Raw genomic sequence first — 19,294 nt, 5'->3', positions numbered from 1 at the left:
AAAAACAAAACAAAATTCCAACAAAAGTGATATGCGTGCATCTATATTTTGAGAGATAAGGTGTAACACCTAATTTTTTCCACATGAATGAAACAAAAATATACACAATGCAAATGAAATATACACAATGCAAATGAAACTGAGACTTTTAATTCATAAATATCTAAATACTTACAAATTTAAAACAACTTTCAAGTGAGACTTAATTAAACTATGACTCTAATCTAGACTCAAGACGTGATCCGACTCCGACACATGACATTGAAGGACTGGTGAGCAAATCCGGATACTCCTCAGACTTTCAATGTTTACATGTTACCTGGAAAACATCACCCTCAACATAGTGAGCATAAAACTCAGTAACATAGATTTAATGAAAACAATTATTGATGTTTCCCAGCCATGCCGGTGTGCTAAGTATGGAAAATCCTCTCGGTAAACTATACTTCAAATTAATATAATATTATTTCTTCGTAAGCTATATTCAAATACCTCTTTTTGCTTTAGCCTCAAATATTTCAAACACTTTAAGCCACTAGAAATGAGTAATCTAATGACTTAAACTCAATATATCAAGTAAGTCATAAAGACTACATTGGTTTTACCCAATGTCCTCTACTTGAATAACCTCTTTTGGTAAGATTGGACATAATTAAGTCCGTAAGTGGTGCCCCACTTATTTAAATCAAACGATGTCCGATTTAAATAAATGATAACATTTTGGAAAGTCTAAGATGTCTAGTTTATAAATATAATTTTTATTATGCGTAATAGGCATTTAATTAGTACAGTTTAATAAAATAAGGTATGCTTATACAAAAACATAACAATAGATTATTTTTCAACTTGTAACTCAATTTTCTCTACCAATTCTCAACGAAAATTGGTGAAACCAGTGCATATTTCGTAGGTAATTAAGTCTATTTTCTAATGGAATATAAATCAGTTCAAAACACTATCTATGGAGAAAGTTATGAACAAAATACCAAAGATATACCTATACGGGTTTGAATACAACACCATACTATTTTCACTCAAACTTTATATTTTCAAGTTAATATGATCAACCAAGTAAAATACATTCAAAATTCAGCATAAAATCAAGTAATTATCAATACTAAACAGTCACCATCTCATCACAAACCCAACCACAACACTCAACAACAATAATAAAACAACAACTCTTCATAGTAATTAATACAAACACCTAACATGCATTATTAATAATCTATGATACAAAATCAAATAAGATTATCTCAATACCCAAACATGCAAACCATGATATCTAAGCACACCTAAGAGAGGTTTTAAGAGGGTTTTCTATGTTACCTTAACTTGTAGATGTGGGAGAGCTGTGTCTTTTCCTAAGGTTGAGTTTTAATTTCATTCATTGATAATAATCCTCATTTGACTTCCATCTTCAAACTTCTTTGTGTTTCTCCAAGAATGAAACCTAATACTCTTTATTTCTATCTTACTCTCCTCATTTGTATTCAATATTGTTGTAAGAAGAATATATTGAAAAGGAATGATGTGGGTTGGCTTGGAGGTAGACCATGCAAATGAAGAATTTGGTGTTTTCTCTCTTCTTTTACATTCTGTCATCCCCCCTCTTTTTTTTTTCCTTTCATTCATTTTTTTTTTCCTATGGGTTTTTAAGCAAGGGGAATGGGATGAGAATTGTCAATTATGCCCCTCCAAATCCTTACAAATGACAATTGAAATCCTTAGCCGTGAAGATTTAACAATTGTTAGGATTGAGTATAAGGAGTTTTTATTGTTTATAGAGAATTGTTGGAAGTTATTTCAAATCCAAGGGAAGAGAGGGTTTTTTTATAGGAGGGTGATGATATATTTTGTATTAAAAGAAAAGTTTAAACACCTGTGACAAAAATAAAAGTTTTTTCTTTTGTCATTCACACTCCAAATGTTCTTCAAATTAAGAAAGTTATTTGACACTATTTTATCATATTTTAAATCAAATATATAGACGGCAATACAAAAAGTTGTTTTAGATTGGCCGCTAATGAGGTCATATTTAGATAAAACAATGTTATTATTATTTGATGTTTTTTGTCCGATGTTTTTTATGAGATTAGACTTTTTATCTGTTTCAACGATCTTTTTTTCTTCATCAAGATTTTATCCCTTCAAATTTTCTTGAGAATGTTTTTCATGCGGAATATGTTGTTTTTGTCTTTAACTATTTATGTTGGTTTTTGAATTAACCCCTTAATTTTTGTGTAACTTTTTTTTTTTTTGAATTTTTTTAAAATACAAATGATAAATAATTGTTTTCAATTGTTAATATAATTAACATATCTTGACAATTATGAGATACTTCTACGTTCTAATTCTTTACTTAAAAAGAATTTGGATGAGTGGATTTAATAGAAGATAAGTTAAAATAATTAAATGAACTTTATGATTTAACATGTGAGGATGGTGCTTTTATTGTTGATTAGGGAAGGAAGATTTGGGTGGAGGAAAGTTTCTGGAAAAGCAATTAGAATAAATGATAGTTTGTTGTGACAAAAGTGAAGACATGATATTTATACAGATTAAAATATGTAAAAAAAAATATAAACATTATAGTATAATATAGCAAATTTTTAAAGATTAAAAATTTATTTGATTTTATTAATATAAATAAACAAATACGTTAATATGTGCTAGTTCTATGTAATGGTTTGTGGAAAAAAATTTATATAACAATTTAGATAAAGGTACACTAATTTTCTTCGGTTAGAGAAAAAAACAATACTTCTTTTTAATAATTTGAAAAATTATACTTGAATCTTAACCAAATTTAAAAAGAAGAAGATAAACGCAATAAAAAATATTAAATAAGACAAAATAGAAGAAAAAGGAATCCACTAAGTACTCCCTACACCTAATCTTTACAACCTACAATTTTTTTTAAGTTCCAGTTTTGTCTTTTTTTGGATACAATCCACTTTTTCCATTTAATATTATAAAATAACTGAAACAGAAAATAAAACCTAAAATATTCTGAATAAACATAAATATTCTAAATACTTAAACATATAAATATTTAGTATTATGGACTTTTAAAATTTCGTAAATTTTGGAATGTAATTAATGTTTCAAATATTTTAAAATTTAAAAATACGAAATACCGGATTTTTTAAGTTTTAAAAATGTTGGAACTGTAAAAACAAAGCACGTGATGTTTTAAGGAAATTAAACCTCCAAGAAATCCATTATAATCCATATTAGTGTATAATATACGTAATAATAGATTTTTGTAGTGATATAAATATATTTTTTATGTAAAATGTGTTCTTAAATTGTGTATGCACAACTCACGAACAATTGAAATGAACAATCAATTTGCAAAATAAAATAGTAAAAATTACTCTTAAGGATTTATCTATTTATAAAAGACAAATCTAGCAAGATACAATAGGTCATTCTCCAAATTATTCAGGATTTATCTATTTACATAACTAAATTATTCAGAATGATTTATTTAACAAATATTTCATCAATAAAAATAACTAAAATAAAAAGTTACTTTTCCCAAATTTAAATAAATAACTTTTGAAATATTAAATTATTACAACAAAATGTAATTCTTGTGTTTTATCATATTACTTTTAGCTTTTTTGCATTTACTTATTTATTATTATTATTTATGATTGATTATGTTGTTTTTAAGTTTTTAAGATAAACACGAAAAGATGTTTGTTGAGTCTATAGATACAATTTCGTTGTTTTTTAGAATAAATCAATTTTATATATATATATATATATATAAATGCACATTCACAAATATCGATGGAAAATCAAATAATGAAAAGACTCTTGTAAGCACAATTATCTAAGTGATCCTGTTTAGTTTCTTACAAACTAATCCAATGATGTATACAAGCATTCTGAAAATATTTTTTAAGGTCAAATTTAATAAGAGAAATGTTATTTAAACACATCTTTAAACACATATACCGTATACGTATACAAGCATAAAGACGTATATATACTTAGGGATATTTTAGTCATTTTAGTGATTTTCATTTCATTCCTCAGAAACCCTTTTTTTCTCATTCTCTCTTCTCTCTCTTCTCCATCTTCTTTGTTTCTCCATCTTCTTCTCCACCATTCCATCTTCTTCTCTTCTTCTGCCGTTTTCTTCGTTTGCCGATCTTCTTCGATTCTGCCGATCTTCTGTCGTTTCTGTATCTTCGTCTTTGCCGATCTTCTTCGATTATGCCGATCTTCTACCGTTTCTGTATCTTCGTCTTTGCCGATCTTCTTCGATTCTGCCGATCTTATACATCATTATAGTATTTTGTTAGAAGTTTTTACAAAATATAGAATTTTACAACAAAATATATTTTAGTGTTGAGAGAAATGATGTTTTTAGCCATTCATCAATATGCATTGCAGTTAGATGATATGTTTGTCACCTCGAGATTAAGGAGGATTCCCTTTATTTTGATACTTATCATGTTATGAGCATGGTGTAAATGTTAATAGTAATTGGCGTATATGTTAGAAGGAGAGAAAATGTTAGTAGCAATGTTGAATTCTAGATTTTTTGCACATATTATGTGCTACAATTATATAATAACTTATTTGTAGGAAATGTTTAGTATTTTTTACTTCATAGTGTTTGTTTAATTTATTGTGATTTTGTCATTTTCTAACACGAGACTAAACAAACACTTAGACACACTTATTAAAAAGTTAATTAAAATGTATTGTTCACATATAATAATTTATTACCATAATTTTTTCACATGTATTTTACATTGATATTAATAAAATTAAAAACTATATTTCTATTTGACATGTATTTAGATGTTTTCTATGTATATATTTTTCATTAAAATGAAAAGCTCAATAAACATCTATAAACCATCTATTTATACTAGAACCAAATAAAATAATTCATCTATTTCAGAGTCCCTATTAGAAAGGAACCCCATTGTATGCTCAATAATTAATCCACTAAACTCTCTCTGTCTCTCTTTCTCTCTACCCTTTCCAAACCTCACAAAAGTTATTGAACAATAAAAAATACAAGCCTAAACATCATCTTAATGTACCTTACTCCTAAATTAAAAAAAAAAAAAATGCACACCCATTTTCTTCTTCCATTCTCCACTTCATGCCAAACTAAAAAATTTCAAACATTTACAATAAACCAAACATGTCCTCAATTCGATACAACATTATTTCAATGTGACATGACTTATGTGAAGAAAACATGGAAATAGAAATAGAAGAGCTTGAGACAATAAATTCACGACGAGGTTCACTAAGAATTCCAAGAACTTCTTCAATAGAAAGAAGTGATTCAGAAATCAATGACAATTTACAATACACAAGCTTAAAAGACATTATGTGCGATACACCAACAAGGTGTTCAACGTTATTATTATATGAAGGGAATGTTTTTGACTCAAAAATTGCTATTAGGAACGAGTTGGTTAAACGTGCAGCTTCGGTTTATTTACAATCTGCAGCACTTTTGGCAACTAGAAACCAAAATTGTATTGTGGCTTTTTGGGAAAGGGTAAAGAGTAAGGCTACTTCATGGTGGAGGCTTTTTGGTGGGAACACAATAAGGGCTTGTGTTTGGCCTGTTTTCCGGTATCTTAATCACATGGTCAGGTTTCGGTCATTGCCATGAAATCAAATGCTCTTTTTGGTCTTATATTTTTTTTATAGTCGAAACTTAATAAGTTATATTATATTAATTTTCAGGATGAAATCTGAAAAGTTTTGGTATTATATAACTTCATGAGCTTGTCCCTTTGAAGTTTTGATGGCATTGTTTAATTTATTTTTAAGGTGATCGCATTGTGTATTAATTTGTGTATATATGTAAATAATTATAATTGATGATATTTTTTAGTGAATAGTGTAATGATAGTTAAGTGCTAATCAATGAAAACTACAATTGTTGGCGGTAATTATTTTGTATATTTTCTTGTATTTTTTATTATTTTCATTTCAATTTTTTTTAAATGTTACATTCCTCTTTTTTCTATTTTTTTCCAAAGCGCGACATGACCTGAGAAAAAAGAGGGGGCTAAGCCTCTAAAAATGACAGCAAAGATAAATATTAAGGAGTGTCTTAAAAACACGTGTTAATAAATCAAATATATAAATATTGTCTTAGAAATAGTGTATTTAATCTTTTAAAAGTTTAAAACTTGTCTTAAAAGTAATGTATTCAACTCAAAAAAAATTATTTTTGATTCGTTGACAACAGTGTACCTGAGAAAAGATATGCAAATGCAATTAAACAGTGCTCTATATCTCCGCAAAATGTGTAGTTTGAATGATTTATTTTAAGGTTATCCGTCAAGAGGTTAAATTTACACAAAAGGACCACTCTAGAAAATTTCTGCACACAAACTACACAGACCTCAAATTGGTAGGGGGTCTCCCAAACAGAATTACTGACCCAACAGAAGGATTCAAACCTATGCACCTACATGCAAAGCTTTATCCAAACCCTTTAGCCACTAATGCTATGGAACATTAGCAAAAAGTAGGAATATAAGCAGAACATGATTATATGTCTAGCTGTACTATACTACCACGGAACTTGAGGGCCTGAGGCAGATGCTTGATAAAATTAATCTTCAAATAGGGATTAATAATATTCATATAAAACAATGACTTTGGTTTAAAAAGAAAATTACTTAAAAATTTCGCTTCTAAAAAGTCCATAACTAGAACATTAATATGACTGCAAACAGTCCAAAAGTTAATGAGATTTAACTATGGATCTTAACTGCCAAATCCAAGAGTACATGATCCCTAAAGCACAGTATACAGAGATCAACATAAGGGGCATAAATGCAAGCTTATCACCAAAAAGCAGAGGGTGTAAAAATTGGCCCCATATCTCTACAACTACAAGACCAGCCAGATAAATCCTCTCAATCAAGCCAATAACAAAACCATTATTCTTCACATCCACACTTAAACTACCTTCAGATTCAAATTGATCAACTGTTTTCTTTGTGTGACCAGAGGTTGCTCTTGTTTCATCCCTATTGTAAAATTGCGCTGAAAAGCCTGACCTCATCAAAATGAAGTGAAGAAGCAGCAACAGAACTTTGATAGGATACTCTTGTGCCTCAAATAGTAGCGGAAAAAGTGAATAGCAAGACACTGCACACACAACATATATCAAAATAAAGTCATTCGAAATAGTGGCGGATCCATGACCTTGGTTAAGGGGAAGTAAAATATGAGAGTACTTTCAGTGTTTGGGTTTGTTAGGCTTAAGGTGCAAAAAAAACTTCTGCTTGTTTGCATTCTCACTCGTCAAAACACATTTGTAGCAACTTTAAACAAGTATAATTGTTTCTTAGTTTGCCCTAATCTTTAATTATGCTTGATTAACCTATGTTACAGACAAGCTCACTCTGACGGTGTTTTATACAACTAATTATATATTATTATCAGGAAAATGTCAGATCAGAACCAAGTCAAACTCAGCCATTACACAAAAAAAAATTAATGCCACCCGCTTCATAAGGCATCAATATCCCTGTGTGTAATTCCCTTTAATAAGAGCAAAACGAAAGATGGTCACAGAACAACCAAAAATAAAAATGACATGATAAAAGTTTTATAAAAGGATTTCAACCGGCTAAATCTAAACCATAAAATTTGCCAGGTTAAGGATCTAATCTTTGTTTTAATAATCAATTATGAACCTCGTCTGCAATAAAATTACCAATGGGGGTAAAAAAATTTAGGTAATAAATAACAAGCTTTTGTTCATGTAATTTTCATATTGAAGAGAAAAATCTGAAGAAAAATAAAACATTATAATGTATAAGCTCAAAAAATATACCTATTGACAGCAAAAAGTAATGTTTGGCATCCTCCCGGGTTTGTGCTGCAACAAAGGCAAGTGGAATTACAAAATGGAGCGATGCCTTCTCATGCACATGCCACCCAAAAAGAAAACCACAGGTATAAGCATAGGCTATCCATCTGGTAATCATCTGTGGCCGTGGATTCTTCCAAGCCTTGAAAAGACAAGGAGATAAGGCAAGCAGAACCATTATAAAGGTCATAGATGGAGTGATCTGCATAGTAGTAGTTTATAAAACAATTAATATTTTGATGAAATTTTTGAATGACAAAAGGCGAAGTGGTAAAACTAAACATAGACATTATTACATAAACCAGTTATCAAGCTCAGTTGTGGATGTCAATTGAATAGCAGCATCTTGGAAGTTGCAATAGCTGGCCAAAAATGAGGAAAATGTAAAAGCTAATAATATACATTCTACTACTAGTACCTATGATAATTTTTTACTATTAATATTTCATAATTATACCTTCTTAATGTAAGCCTGGTGCTCATTTTGAGCTACCAGGTTCTGCCTGTCGTGTCATGTGAACATTTATATGTACAGTGTCTCACAATTATTTTGAAGACAAAGTGAGATTTTTCTCTTACATTTTTTTATCAATATTTCTATTTTGGAAAAATGTGAGCAATCGAAGATCCAGCTCAACTCAATAACTAATATCAATTGAACAAATCTCCAACCCATATGGCTTGGTCATTGTGCATGATTACATGATATAAATATAACAACACTGTTCCCCTACTACTACTGGAAAGCACACAGCAAATGCGGCATTCCAATCATCTGTCCTATTCTAGTGCAAGAATGGGATCAGTTTAACATAGGTTATAACAATCCCTTGTGTATGTGTTTTTATTCTTTCTATTTAGCAACAAACGAATTTATTCACAGAAACTTGAATGTAAAACTTACCCGAGGTAGTACAGCAAAAGGTGAGGCATCCCCTACTAGCCCAGCAGTGAATGAAGCTGCTGGTATCTGGATATTAAACCCAAGTTTTCTGAGTATGAAAGCAAGTCCTTTGTCAGACATGATATAGAATACCCAAAAATTTGGGGCCCAGTATGCATGGCAAAGCCCCCTGCCAAATGGAAACAATCGTTGGATGACTTGTTGTATCTGCAATTTATAATTTGAATAATCCAAAAACAAAATCAATAATGCAATAAGTGTATCTGAAGTTATTCACTTTTACACAGAGTGAAGTGGAGTAATGCAAGAATTTAACAAGGACGGATAAAGGTTGTTCCATCATGAACATGAAAAGTCGGATGTTCGCAATTGGAAAACTAAAAGGGGAAAAAGAAAAAAAAAGTACAACTCTTTGTCATACAATAGTCTTATTTGGATACATAATTCACAAGGTTAGTTAATTTTTAGGTTTATTGCTTAATGTTCTGGCTAAGTGATCTTGTACTTATTATTTTACCCCGAACATCTTTCACATCTTCGAGCAATTATTTTATGTGGTTTCAATCAAATGTTCTATTACATGCCACACATTCACTAGAGACCTTACTGAAAACTGCTGAACTTACAGGATTTTAGTAGGAAGAAAGTAATAAATAAAAGGGAGAAAAACTAGCTAAGAATAATGAATATGTGACTGATTAATTTTAATGTGATACGATCATAAACTAATATTCCTATTTAAACTTAAAATTAGGTCAGGTACTAGTACTGCTAGTACAAGCCCAATCTTACTATTATAATAAGACTAATTAATAACCTAGTATTTGAACAACAATATAAGTCTTAATCCCATTAAGTAAGGCCTGTTCCAGCATGTCAATGTCCTGAATCATGTATAACGTATAATATATCATGCATTCATGTCATGTAACTTAAATAGTCTTTAACAGTCACCTATCATTTCCTTTATAATATCCCAGAGGGCTTAATTTTTATTTCAAAATTTCTCATAATGGCATGTGGAGATTTGTCGTCTTACATGCCCAATATCAACAAAACAAGGGGAAAATAGAAATAAACAAAATCAATAAAATTCCTATAGAACTTTCTTGAGGAAATAATAATCAATTTATAGAAACAAGGGGGAAACAACATCAATATGGGCAAATTAATGAGCAAAGATGAATTCAGCCAAAAATCATATTTACCTGTCCAAGGTGGAAAAATGGCCCAAATGCAAATGCAAACACTGTCGCAACCAAACCTCCCATAATCAAGAGTCGACTAAAGCCTCGTACAATTCCACCCCAACAATAGTGCCTCAACAAATAAATAAAATAAACAGGTGCTGCCACTGCAAATAAATGTTTAAAGCACAGAAGAACAGCAAAAACAAAGCCACCTAACAAATCCCTTCCTTCCTCCAAATATGAAAGTGAAATCAGCAAAATGCCAATGAGAAATCCATTGTATTGGAAATGCACATGGTCCACTATTAAAAGCATCGGTGACCAAATAACCAATGACCATATCAACTTTTGCATTCTCAAATCCAGTTTCTGAGTAAGTCTATAAACTCCATAAAGAAGGGACAAATCAGAGAGTATTATGGTAGCTCTTTGAAAAAAAACCACCTTATTTGAGCTATAATTCAGGCCCTCCTGAAGATGCACTATTTGAGGATCAACTTGGTAAGCTAAAATTGATAGAAAGCGCTCAAAATAGGCAAAGAATGGTGGGTAATCTAGAGTCCATGGACTGGTCTCATCAAAGTACCACTGGGAAAGAGGGAGGGAATGGGTTATAGCCAGCCAGTTGCGGTGCACCTCAAAGTCTGTACTGCGGTAAGATGGGAAAAGGAGAACTTTTATACAGGTAACTACAAGAAAAAACCAGCCCAGAGTTTTTTTGGGTGTACTAGAATTTTGGAGATCATTGAAGCTTAGTTTCTTTTTTCCCATGCTGGAAGTTGGGAATAATAGAAGAAGAAAAAAGATCACGGATGTTGAATTTAATGCAGAAACTCAACAAGACTGCTTTTATTATACAATTAAAGAAGAGTTAGCTCAGTTTTCAACCCGATAAGTTGAGGAGACTGTGTAGGTGAAAGTCATGGCCCTTTGAATTTCCTGCATGAAAGTAAGCAGAGTTAGCAAGAAAGTTCATGGGAGTATCCTTCACTGCCAATATGTTTGATAGTTAGAAACCTACACATATGTTATTTGCATAAAATAGTTAGGAACCATTGATTTGAATATGTACAAGTAACAGCTAACAAGTAGAACATTGATTTGGATATGTAGCATTTTACAAGGCAGTATTGTCAAATAGTGGCACAATAGCATAACATAATTTTAACAAACTACTATAGTTCCATGATAAGCGATTTAGTATAAAGTGTTGTCAAATAAAAGCTATAGACCATTGCACTGTAGCATAGCAGAATTTGAACAAACCTTAGTTTTTCCGTGGTCGCCAACACTCATATAAAAGGTAACTAACACAATTTAAAGAATGCATAACTATAAATATGCAATTCCAAGTGTTTTTGGGGTGATAAAAGAAGAAATGTTATCATAGAAAAGAAAGATGAAACGCAACTAGTGGGAAGGATAAGATATAATTCAAAACAGGAAAAAAAAATATTGAGATAACAACAAAGCTAAGGAGTGGAGTAGGTTGTTAAATACATTAAAAAAAAACGGTGTTTCATTTCATGGGTAGGATTCAATATTTGAGAATGGAGCTAGTATAAGTAGAGATGTGAATTTAACCCTAGTGTAATGCCATCGTTTTTTGTCCTTACTCAATTAGTCCAGTGTAATTTAGCACCTTTCTTATTAAGATTATTTTTGACAAACCAAAAAAGAGAATCTTAACTTGTAACATAAGAACTTAACAATTCTGTGCGTTTGAGTTGAAAAAAGCATCTGAATGAGAACAAAAATTGATGAAAGAATTTGTGTTGGATTTGGAAAAGTTGGCAAATGGCAATTCTAAACACCTTATGTTCAACAAAAAAAACTATAGACAAAAAATCAAACACCTTATGTGCAATAAAAAAAACTAAAATAAATAAATAATAGTGACATCTAATTTGAAACAAATTCCAAACAAACAAAACTCAAAATTTCAAAACAAAACTCCAAACATGAAACATCAATTTTGATTTCTAATGATAATACGAATTAAAATCCGAACCTTTTGAGTTTTGACGAACGGCCAACCAAGGCGGAGACGAGGGCGACTGGACGAGGGCCGAGAGACGAGAAGCGAAACTGAGCCGGAGGCGGCGAGATGCGAAAATGAGCCGGAGGCGGAGGCGAGACAGTTTCAGGATCGTGTTCAAGATCGTCTTCGCAGGGCAGGACAGTTTCACTGTTTCAGGATCATCGCAGGGCAAGAGGGAGAGAAACATGAACACTGGAAGAGAGAGAAGAGAAATTTAGGTTTAAGGTATAGTTGTAATTTCTTAGTTTTAATGAGGGTATTCTGGACATTTTACCTATAATTTTTTTAAGCTCCGCCAGTGCAGAAATGTTTGATAAAGCTTTGCTTAATGTGGAACATTTGCCACATTGCAATGAACAAAATTATTGGCTGCAGAATGAACAAGCTAACACAGAGAAGCAGCAACCTTCATCAAATAGAAGAAAGGCTTGTCCCAAGAAACAAGACAGAAAACATGAAGAAACAGTGGATTTGAGGAATCTTCTGCTTCTGTGTTCACAATCTGTGTATGTCAATGACACCATAAATGCCAATGAACTACTGAAGCAGATTAATCAACACTCTTCACCCTTTGGTGATGCAACACAACGGTTGTCTCATTACTTTGCCAATGGCCTCGATGCACGCCTTATCGGTGATGGTACTGGAGCACAAACATTCTTTTCCTCTTCTAGCTTCAAAAGGATCACTGCTGCTAAGTTTTTGAAAGCTTACCAAGTTCATTATATTAGCCCTCCATTCAAAAAACTTGCATACTTCTTTGCAAATAAAATGATTATGAAAGTTGCTGCAAAGGCTGAATCCCTTCATATTATTGATTTTGGTATTCTTTATGGTTTTCAATGGCCAATGCTTATTAAGTTTTTATCAAATAGAGAATATGGACCTCCAAAGCTGAGGATCACCGGGATAGAATTCCCCTTACCCGGCTTTCGTCCCATGGAAAGAATTCAGGAGACTGGTCGTCGTCTTGCAAAATATTGCAAGCGTTTCAATGTTCCCTTTGAGTTCAATGCCATAGCATCATGGAACTGGGAAACAATTCGAGTCGAAGATCTTAAGATCAAGAGCAACGAGGTAGTTGTTGTAAACTCTCTGATGAGGTTTAAGAATTTACTAGATGAGAGTATTGAAGCGAACAGTCCTAGAAGTGCTGTTCTGCATTTAATCAGAAAGATAAATCCTGATATTTTTACTCAGTCTATTGTTAATGGATCATATAATTCGCCTTTCTTTTCTACATGGTTTAGGGAGGCATTGTTTCATTTTTCTGCTATTTATGATATGTTTGACACTGTAATACAGCGGGAAAATGAATGGAGGATGATGATTCAGAAGGAAAGTGTTGGTAGGGAGGCTATGAATGTTGTAGCATGTGAAGGTTTAGAGAGAGTTGAGAGGCCTGAGACATACAAACAGTGGCAGGTTAGGAACACAAGGGCTGGTTTCAAGCAGCTTCCATTGAACTCAGAATTAATGGCCAATTTTAGGACAGAGTTAAGGCAATGGTACCATAAAGATTTTGTATTTGATGAAGACAGCAACTGGATGCTTCAAGGTTGGAAAGGTCGTATTTTATATGCTTCCACATGTTGGGTGCCATCATAATTAATCAACTCACATCATACTAGACATATGGTGTGAGCGTTGTTATTAGATTTTAATAGACATTCAGCATGTGCAATTAGGTTTTTAAATTAGATCGTGTGTTTTCTATTAATAGTTCATGTAAATTTTGTTAATTCTATTAGTCTATTTGATTTTGGGTTGAATTGGGATTAATACATGCTGTTGATTCTATTCTTAATGGTCTTTTGTGATTTATCAATTATTATCATCAGTGGTGTTCAAGGGACAAGTTATATTGCAAAAGGATATGGCTAAGTTCACCTGAAGAACAAACTAAGAAAAATGACAAAACAAAAGGATTGTACATTAATTCATATATAAAGAAAATGTTAAAGCAATTAATTAATATATTATATACACAATAATTTCTCTTAATACAAGAGTCTGTTAGAATGGTGTACCAGTGAAATCAAATGAATCATCAATGAAGAACAAGGTGCATGTAATGCAATTAACATAAAGCTGCAGAATGCTTGAATAACTAGAAAGTAAAGGAAGAAAATAGTTGGAAGACATAGTCCAACTTGAATGATCACTATGATTGTGAGAAATTAGTCAAATTACACCTTTGAGAGTAAATGCACAATTCAACTCTTGATCCCAAAGATCCATTTGAACTTTGAACTCTCTCTGATCCATCTTTGTTCTCTCAACTGTTTTTGTTTTCTCTCTTTTGTGGATATTAAAATTCATTATCTGTATTTTCCCTTCCTATTTTCAAAGGCTTTATATACTAGTCTCTACCCAATTACAAATTCAGTTACAGCTCAATAACCAACCTAAACTAGAATAAAATTAGAGCTGAGAGAAACCAGCACATATCAAGAGTCAACACTCAATAATTAGTTGAGCCATTAGTCAACAGAGACATATATCTACATTATCATTTTAAGACATAATTATAAGATAGTAGTTTATTTTATTTTGATTTTATGTCTTTTTTGGGTTTCTTCTTGTCAAAAAAGGTAATGAAAAGATAATAAAGAAAGAGGGTCTCTTGACTCTAATTACAATAATGAGTTTAGTTTCCCATTGATTCATATATAACCTTTATCATCTCCATTGTAACTTCCATTTACTACAGCATGGAAGACCCAAATACGTGCATTTTTTACTCCACATTTGTTAAAGGTAGAGTCCATTTTGTTACAATGAATTCCGCTTGAAACAAAAACCACACTTGAAAGCTTTGTGACTGCAGTTTATTACGGTATAAAAATAGAGATTATGGGTTGCAAGGAGAGTGATGAGAGCTAACTACTAGTATGTTGTGTGTGCAGGGTGAAAGCTCCATTGAAACAATTTATGACATGCATATTTCACAATATGAATAGGCCATGTCATGTAGCCTACATCCAACAGAATAATTGGCAAGAAAGAAAACAATGAAGATTATGTGAATAGGCCATGTCATGTCACAATCTCAAGGTACTTAAATAAGAAAAACAAGATTCTGCTACTAAAAATAATTATAACAAGCTTCTAAAGAGCTAGCAAAATAAGCTCATCATTGCAACATACATGCTGAAATATTATCTCAAGTATCTGCCTCCTAGTATTAGTATTAGTACGACTGCTACTGAAAACCTTAACAAAGGGAAAGGACAGAGTAAAAAGCTATAACTGATTCTAATAATTAATAAAAATTCACACCATAAGTCTAGTAAGATGCGAGTTGATTATGCTGGCACCCAACATGTTGAAGCATATAAAATGCGGCCTTTCCAACCTTGAAGCATCCAATTGTTGTCATCATCAAATACAAAATCTTTATGGTACCACTGCCTTAACTTTGTCCTAAATTTAGCCATTAATTCTGAGTTCAATGGAAGCTGCTTGAAACCAGCCCTTGTATTCCTAACCTGCCACTGTTTGTATGTCTCAGGTCTCTCAACTCTCTGTAATCCTTCACATGCTACAACATTCATAGCCTCCCTACCAAAACTTTCCCTCTCCATCATCATCCTATATTCGTTTTCCCGAGGTATTACAGTGTCAAGCATATCAAAAATAGCAGAAAAATGAAACAGTGCCTCCCTAAACCGTGTAGCAAAGAAAGGCGAATTATATGATCCATTAACAATAGACTGAGTAAAAATATCAGGATTTATCTTTCTGATTAAATGCAGAACAGCATTTCTAGGACTGTTCGCTTCAATACTCTCATCTAATAAATTCTTAAACCTCATCAGAGAGTTTACAGCAACTACCTCGTTGCTATTGATCTTAAGATCTTCGACTCGAATCTTTTCCCAGTTCCGTGATGCTATGGCATTAAACTCAAAGGGAACATTGAAACGCTTGCAATAGTTTGCAAGACGACGACCAGTCTCCTGAACTCTTTCCATGGGACGAAATCCGTGTAAAGGGAACTCTATCCCAGTGATCCTCAGTTTGGGAGGTCCACCTTCTCTATCTGATAAAAACTTAATAAGTATTGGCCACTGAAAACCATAAAGGATACCAAAATCAATTATGTGAAGGGTTTCAGCCTTTGAAGCAACTTTCAATATCATTTTGGTTGCGAAGAAGTATGCAAACTTTTTGAATGGGCTCGTAGATAGATGAACTTGATATGCTTTCAGAAACTCAGCAGTACTAATCCTCTTGGAGCTCAGCAAGGAATAGAAAGTTTGTACACCAGTACCATCACCGACAAGGCGTGCCTCGAGGCCATTAGCAAAGTAATGAGCCAACCTCTGTGGTGCATCACCAAAGGGTGAAGAGTGTTGCCTAATCTGCTTAAGTAGTTCATTGGCATTTAAGTTGTCGTTGGCATACACAGATTGTGAGCACAGAAGCAGAAGATTCCTCAAATCTATTGTTTCATTCTTCTTTCTGCCTTGTTTCTTAGGACGAGCCTTCGCTCCATTAGATGGAGGTGGCTCCTCCGTTTTCACCAGTCCATTCTTCAAGCTATCATTCTCATTGCATAGTGGTAAATGTTCCACATTAAGCAACACTTTATCAAACATATCTGATAATTCATCCTCATCAACAACACCAACAGCTGATTGCTTGTTACTTCTCCTCCCTTCTTCTTCTTCTTCTTCACTATAACTTTCTTCCCGCTTGTGATTCTTTCTACCCTTCAACACAAACAGATTCTCTTTCTCCCCATCCATGTTGAAATTGGAAGATTCTAAACCAGTCAAGAGTTGAGGCTGCGGAGGAAGAAATTTGCTGGCTTCTTCTAAACCTTTCCTGAATTGTGAAACAGAATCTGCATCACTGAAAATGTTTTGTACCAACAAATTGGTGATAGAAGAATTCAAATCTCTGAGTCCATCACCAACACTCTCTGAAGAGGGTTGAGAAAAAGTGCGAGGAATAGCACTGGAATTAAACTGAAAACCATGATTAGCAATATCAGAAACAGGAGTATCAGGGGAAGTTGGTTTCGAATCCAAGCTGCTATTGCTGTTACTGCCATCAGAATTATGAGTATGATTATGAATATCTAAGGGGTGTTGATTTGGGGAAAGAGGTTTTTGGTGTAAGAGAGCATCATAGAATGATCTCTCAGTGATTTGTAAGTCTAGTGGGTCATAAAAAGGTCTCTGATCAACGTTCTCTTCCATCAAGATTTGGCTTATGAACTTTCCTGTTTCTGAAAAATCAGTGTCTTCTAGAGAAGGATCTGTCACCATAGAACCTTCTATAGGAATCATGTTAGCATCAAAACCAAGAGGATCAGCATCAAGGAGGTTCTCGTATTTTTTATACTCATCAAAGCTTGTTTTGTATTGATTTGGATTAGACCCTTCTTCATCAAAGTTGTTGTAATAGTCTTTTATGAAATTGCTAGCTAAAGAAAAGTTTGGATCCATCGTATGTTTGTCTGTTTGTTGAGGAAAATAAATAAATAAAATGGAACAGTGAGAATAAAAATTATAAAATGGTTTTACAATAAGTAAGATTTGAATTGAACTGACCTGAATCGTTGCTTGTTTAAAGAGAAGGGTTTGGTTGAAATTTGGAGATACAGAGAGATGGATGAAGAACTATGTGTTACTTTATAGAGAAGCAGCCTCTTTGACTAAGAGCATATGATAATATAATAAATATTTGGGAATGGATAATATTAGGAATCTTCGGAGAAGTTGGATGTTGGCACCGTTGCTAAAAGAAAAATCATGGGTGAACATGGAACCTGTTAGTTAGTGCTAAGGTATCTAAATTTGACACATGTCCATGCCACTTCATGCTCTTCATTCACTTTAATACTCACACATTTTCACTTGCCATAGTAAAATTTTCTACTCCAATTTTAGTGATGAGATAAATGTCGGAAATTTTTTAACAATTGAACTAAAATGTGAATATATAAAAAGAAAAAGACAAAATTCATAAAAGAAAAATAATAAGTTAATGGTATTGTGTCTTTTAATTTAATTTCATTTAATTTTTTAATTTTTTTTATTATTTATTTTAATTTTAAGTGACAATTTGATCTTTTATGTTTTAAAATATCAATATATTAGTTTTTTATATAAAAATTAAAAAATTTATTAAATTTTTTAAATAAAACTCATAAAATTAATTATTATCTTTAATATAATGCAAATTTCATCAAATTCATAATTTAAATATTTAAATAAACTCATATTTTCATTATTTATTTGATAAATTTGACGTTGTTTGAGATGAAAATATAAGTTTATTTGAATATTTGAGTTATGCATTTGCTGAAATTTAAAAATTTGCATTAAGAATTTTGAAAATTTGAGTTATATAAGAATATTTTCATATTTTCAATGTCATTTAGAAATTTGCATTACATTGAAGATGATAATTAATTTTATGAGTTTTGTTTGAAAATTTTGATGAATTTTTTGATTTTTTGTAAAAAAAAAAAGATAACATTGTTGACATTTTAAAATATAAAAAATCAAATTATCATTTAAATTAAAATAAATGACTAAATTAAAAATAAATAAAAAATAATAATAAAATACTAAAAACTGAAATTAAATAAATAAATAAACTCTGTGAGCTATTTAACTAAAATAATAATATCAAACTAAAATTGCATGTAAGTCAAATTAATGAAAAGTGTAGTCTCGATCATGGGATCTTGTTGCTTGTTTGCCAAGCTCAAACTTTCTTTACGTCGGCAAGACTCAAGAGTGAGTCAACTCTCCAATATTTGTTCGATTTATTTATTTGAATTGTCTATGTTTTCTCCGTTGTTAATTGGCTAAATGTCACTGCAATAGTCGTCACAAAATGTTGACTATTCGTCCCCTGCAACGCAATCATATGCAGTACAATGCAAGCCTTAATCTGTGATAAAAAATAATAATAATAATCATTTGTATCTTTAAAATAATAATAAAACATATGTCATTTAGAACGCTGTATATATGGATATATCGAAGAAAATGTTACTCAGGATTCTGCTGCTTATGAATAATGACTACCCAACACGGGAAAAGTTCAACTAATATGCATCCAAATAAGTCATTCACATAGCATTAGTTATTATTTATTAGTTATAAGTTATATTATACACACACTTAACAAAATACAGATGTTGTGTGGGTTCTGAAGCTAAACTGTTCTATACCATTCCATTGGCATGGTCAGCTTCTATAATGTCAACCATAGAACTATTAACAAGTCTAACATATATTTGCCAGACTCCT

The 19,294-nt window shown here is 31.9% G+C and overlaps 3 protein-coding genes and 1 long non-coding RNA gene across 4 annotated transcripts; 1 reads left to right on the top strand and 3 right to left on the bottom strand.

The window, feature by feature from the left end:
* Positions 1 to 128: 128 nt before the first annotated feature.
* LOC105852320 (uncharacterized) lies at positions 129 to 1,821 on the bottom strand. Its single transcript, XR_001144159.3, has 2 exons — positions 1,330 to 1,821; positions 129 to 319 (listed from the first exon to the last, which is right to left on the bottom strand). It is a non-coding gene; the product is annotated as an uncharacterized lncRNA (long non-coding RNA).
* Positions 1,822 to 6,718: 4,897 nt separating this feature from the next.
* LOC101495576 (dolichyl pyrophosphate Glc1Man9GlcNAc2 alpha-1,3-glucosyltransferase-like) lies at positions 6,719 to 12,127 on the bottom strand. The gene is made up of 5 exons (XM_004505793.4): positions 11,988 to 12,127; positions 9,995 to 10,915; positions 8,787 to 8,993; positions 7,847 to 8,084; positions 6,719 to 7,155 (listed from the first exon to the last, which is right to left on the bottom strand). Exons 2-5 carry the CDS (start codon positions 10,745 to 10,747, stop codon positions 6,746 to 6,748), a joined length of 1,608 nt encoding a protein of 535 aa, XP_004505850.1. The 5' UTR covers positions 10,748 to 10,915; positions 11,988 to 12,127; the 3' UTR covers positions 6,719 to 6,745.
* Positions 12,128 to 12,323: 196 nt separating this feature from the next.
* On the top strand, positions 12,324 to 13,854 carry LOC101513191 (scarecrow-like protein 31). Its single transcript, XM_027335994.2, has one exon. It carries the CDS (start codon positions 12,324 to 12,326, stop codon positions 13,623 to 13,625), a length of 1,302 nt encoding a protein of 433 aa, XP_027191795.2. The 3' UTR covers positions 13,626 to 13,854.
* A 1,159-nt stretch (positions 13,855 to 15,013) lies between these two features.
* LOC101496353 (scarecrow-like protein 34) lies at positions 15,014 to 17,822 on the bottom strand. The gene is made up of 2 exons (XM_004505796.4): positions 17,582 to 17,822; positions 15,014 to 17,487 (listed from the first exon to the last, which is right to left on the bottom strand). The coding sequence occupies exon 2, from the start codon at positions 17,474 to 17,476 to the stop codon at positions 15,326 to 15,328; it is 2,151 nt and encodes a 716-aa protein (XP_004505853.1). The 5' UTR covers positions 17,477 to 17,487; positions 17,582 to 17,822; the 3' UTR covers positions 15,014 to 15,325.
* Positions 17,823 to 19,294: the final 1,472 nt, after the last annotated feature.

Source organism: Cicer arietinum, chromosome 6 (assembly GCF_000331145.2).
Source record: "Cicer arietinum cultivar CDC Frontier isolate Library 1 chromosome 6, Cicar.CDCFrontier_v2.0, whole genome shotgun sequence".
In the NCBI taxonomy this organism is placed as follows: domain Eukaryota; kingdom Viridiplantae; phylum Streptophyta; class Magnoliopsida; order Fabales; family Fabaceae; genus Cicer; species Cicer arietinum.
This window is presented reverse-complemented; position numbering and strand designations above follow the sequence as displayed.

Bases quoted from the DNA above. Each gene is read 5' to 3' on its own strand.
- LOC101495576 (XM_004505793.4), bottom strand. From the start codon at position 10,747: ATGGGAAAAAAGAAACTAAGCTTCAATGATCTCCAAAATTCTAGTACA. The intron at 8,994-9,994 runs GTAAATATGATT...TATAAATTGCAG, and splicing joins CATTTTTCCACCTTGGACAG to ATACAACAAGTCATCCAACG. The intron at 7,156-7,846 runs GTATATTTTTTG...TTGTGTGTGCAG, and splicing joins TTACTTTTTGCTGTCAATAG to TGTCTTGCTATTCACTTTTT.
- LOC101513191 (XM_027335994.2), top strand. From the start codon at position 12,324: ATGTTTGATAAAGCTTTGCTTAATGTGGAACATTTGCCACATTGCAAT.
- LOC101496353 (XM_004505796.4), bottom strand. From the start codon at position 17,476: ATGGATCCAAACTTTTCTTTAGCTAGCAATTTCATAAAAGACTATTAC.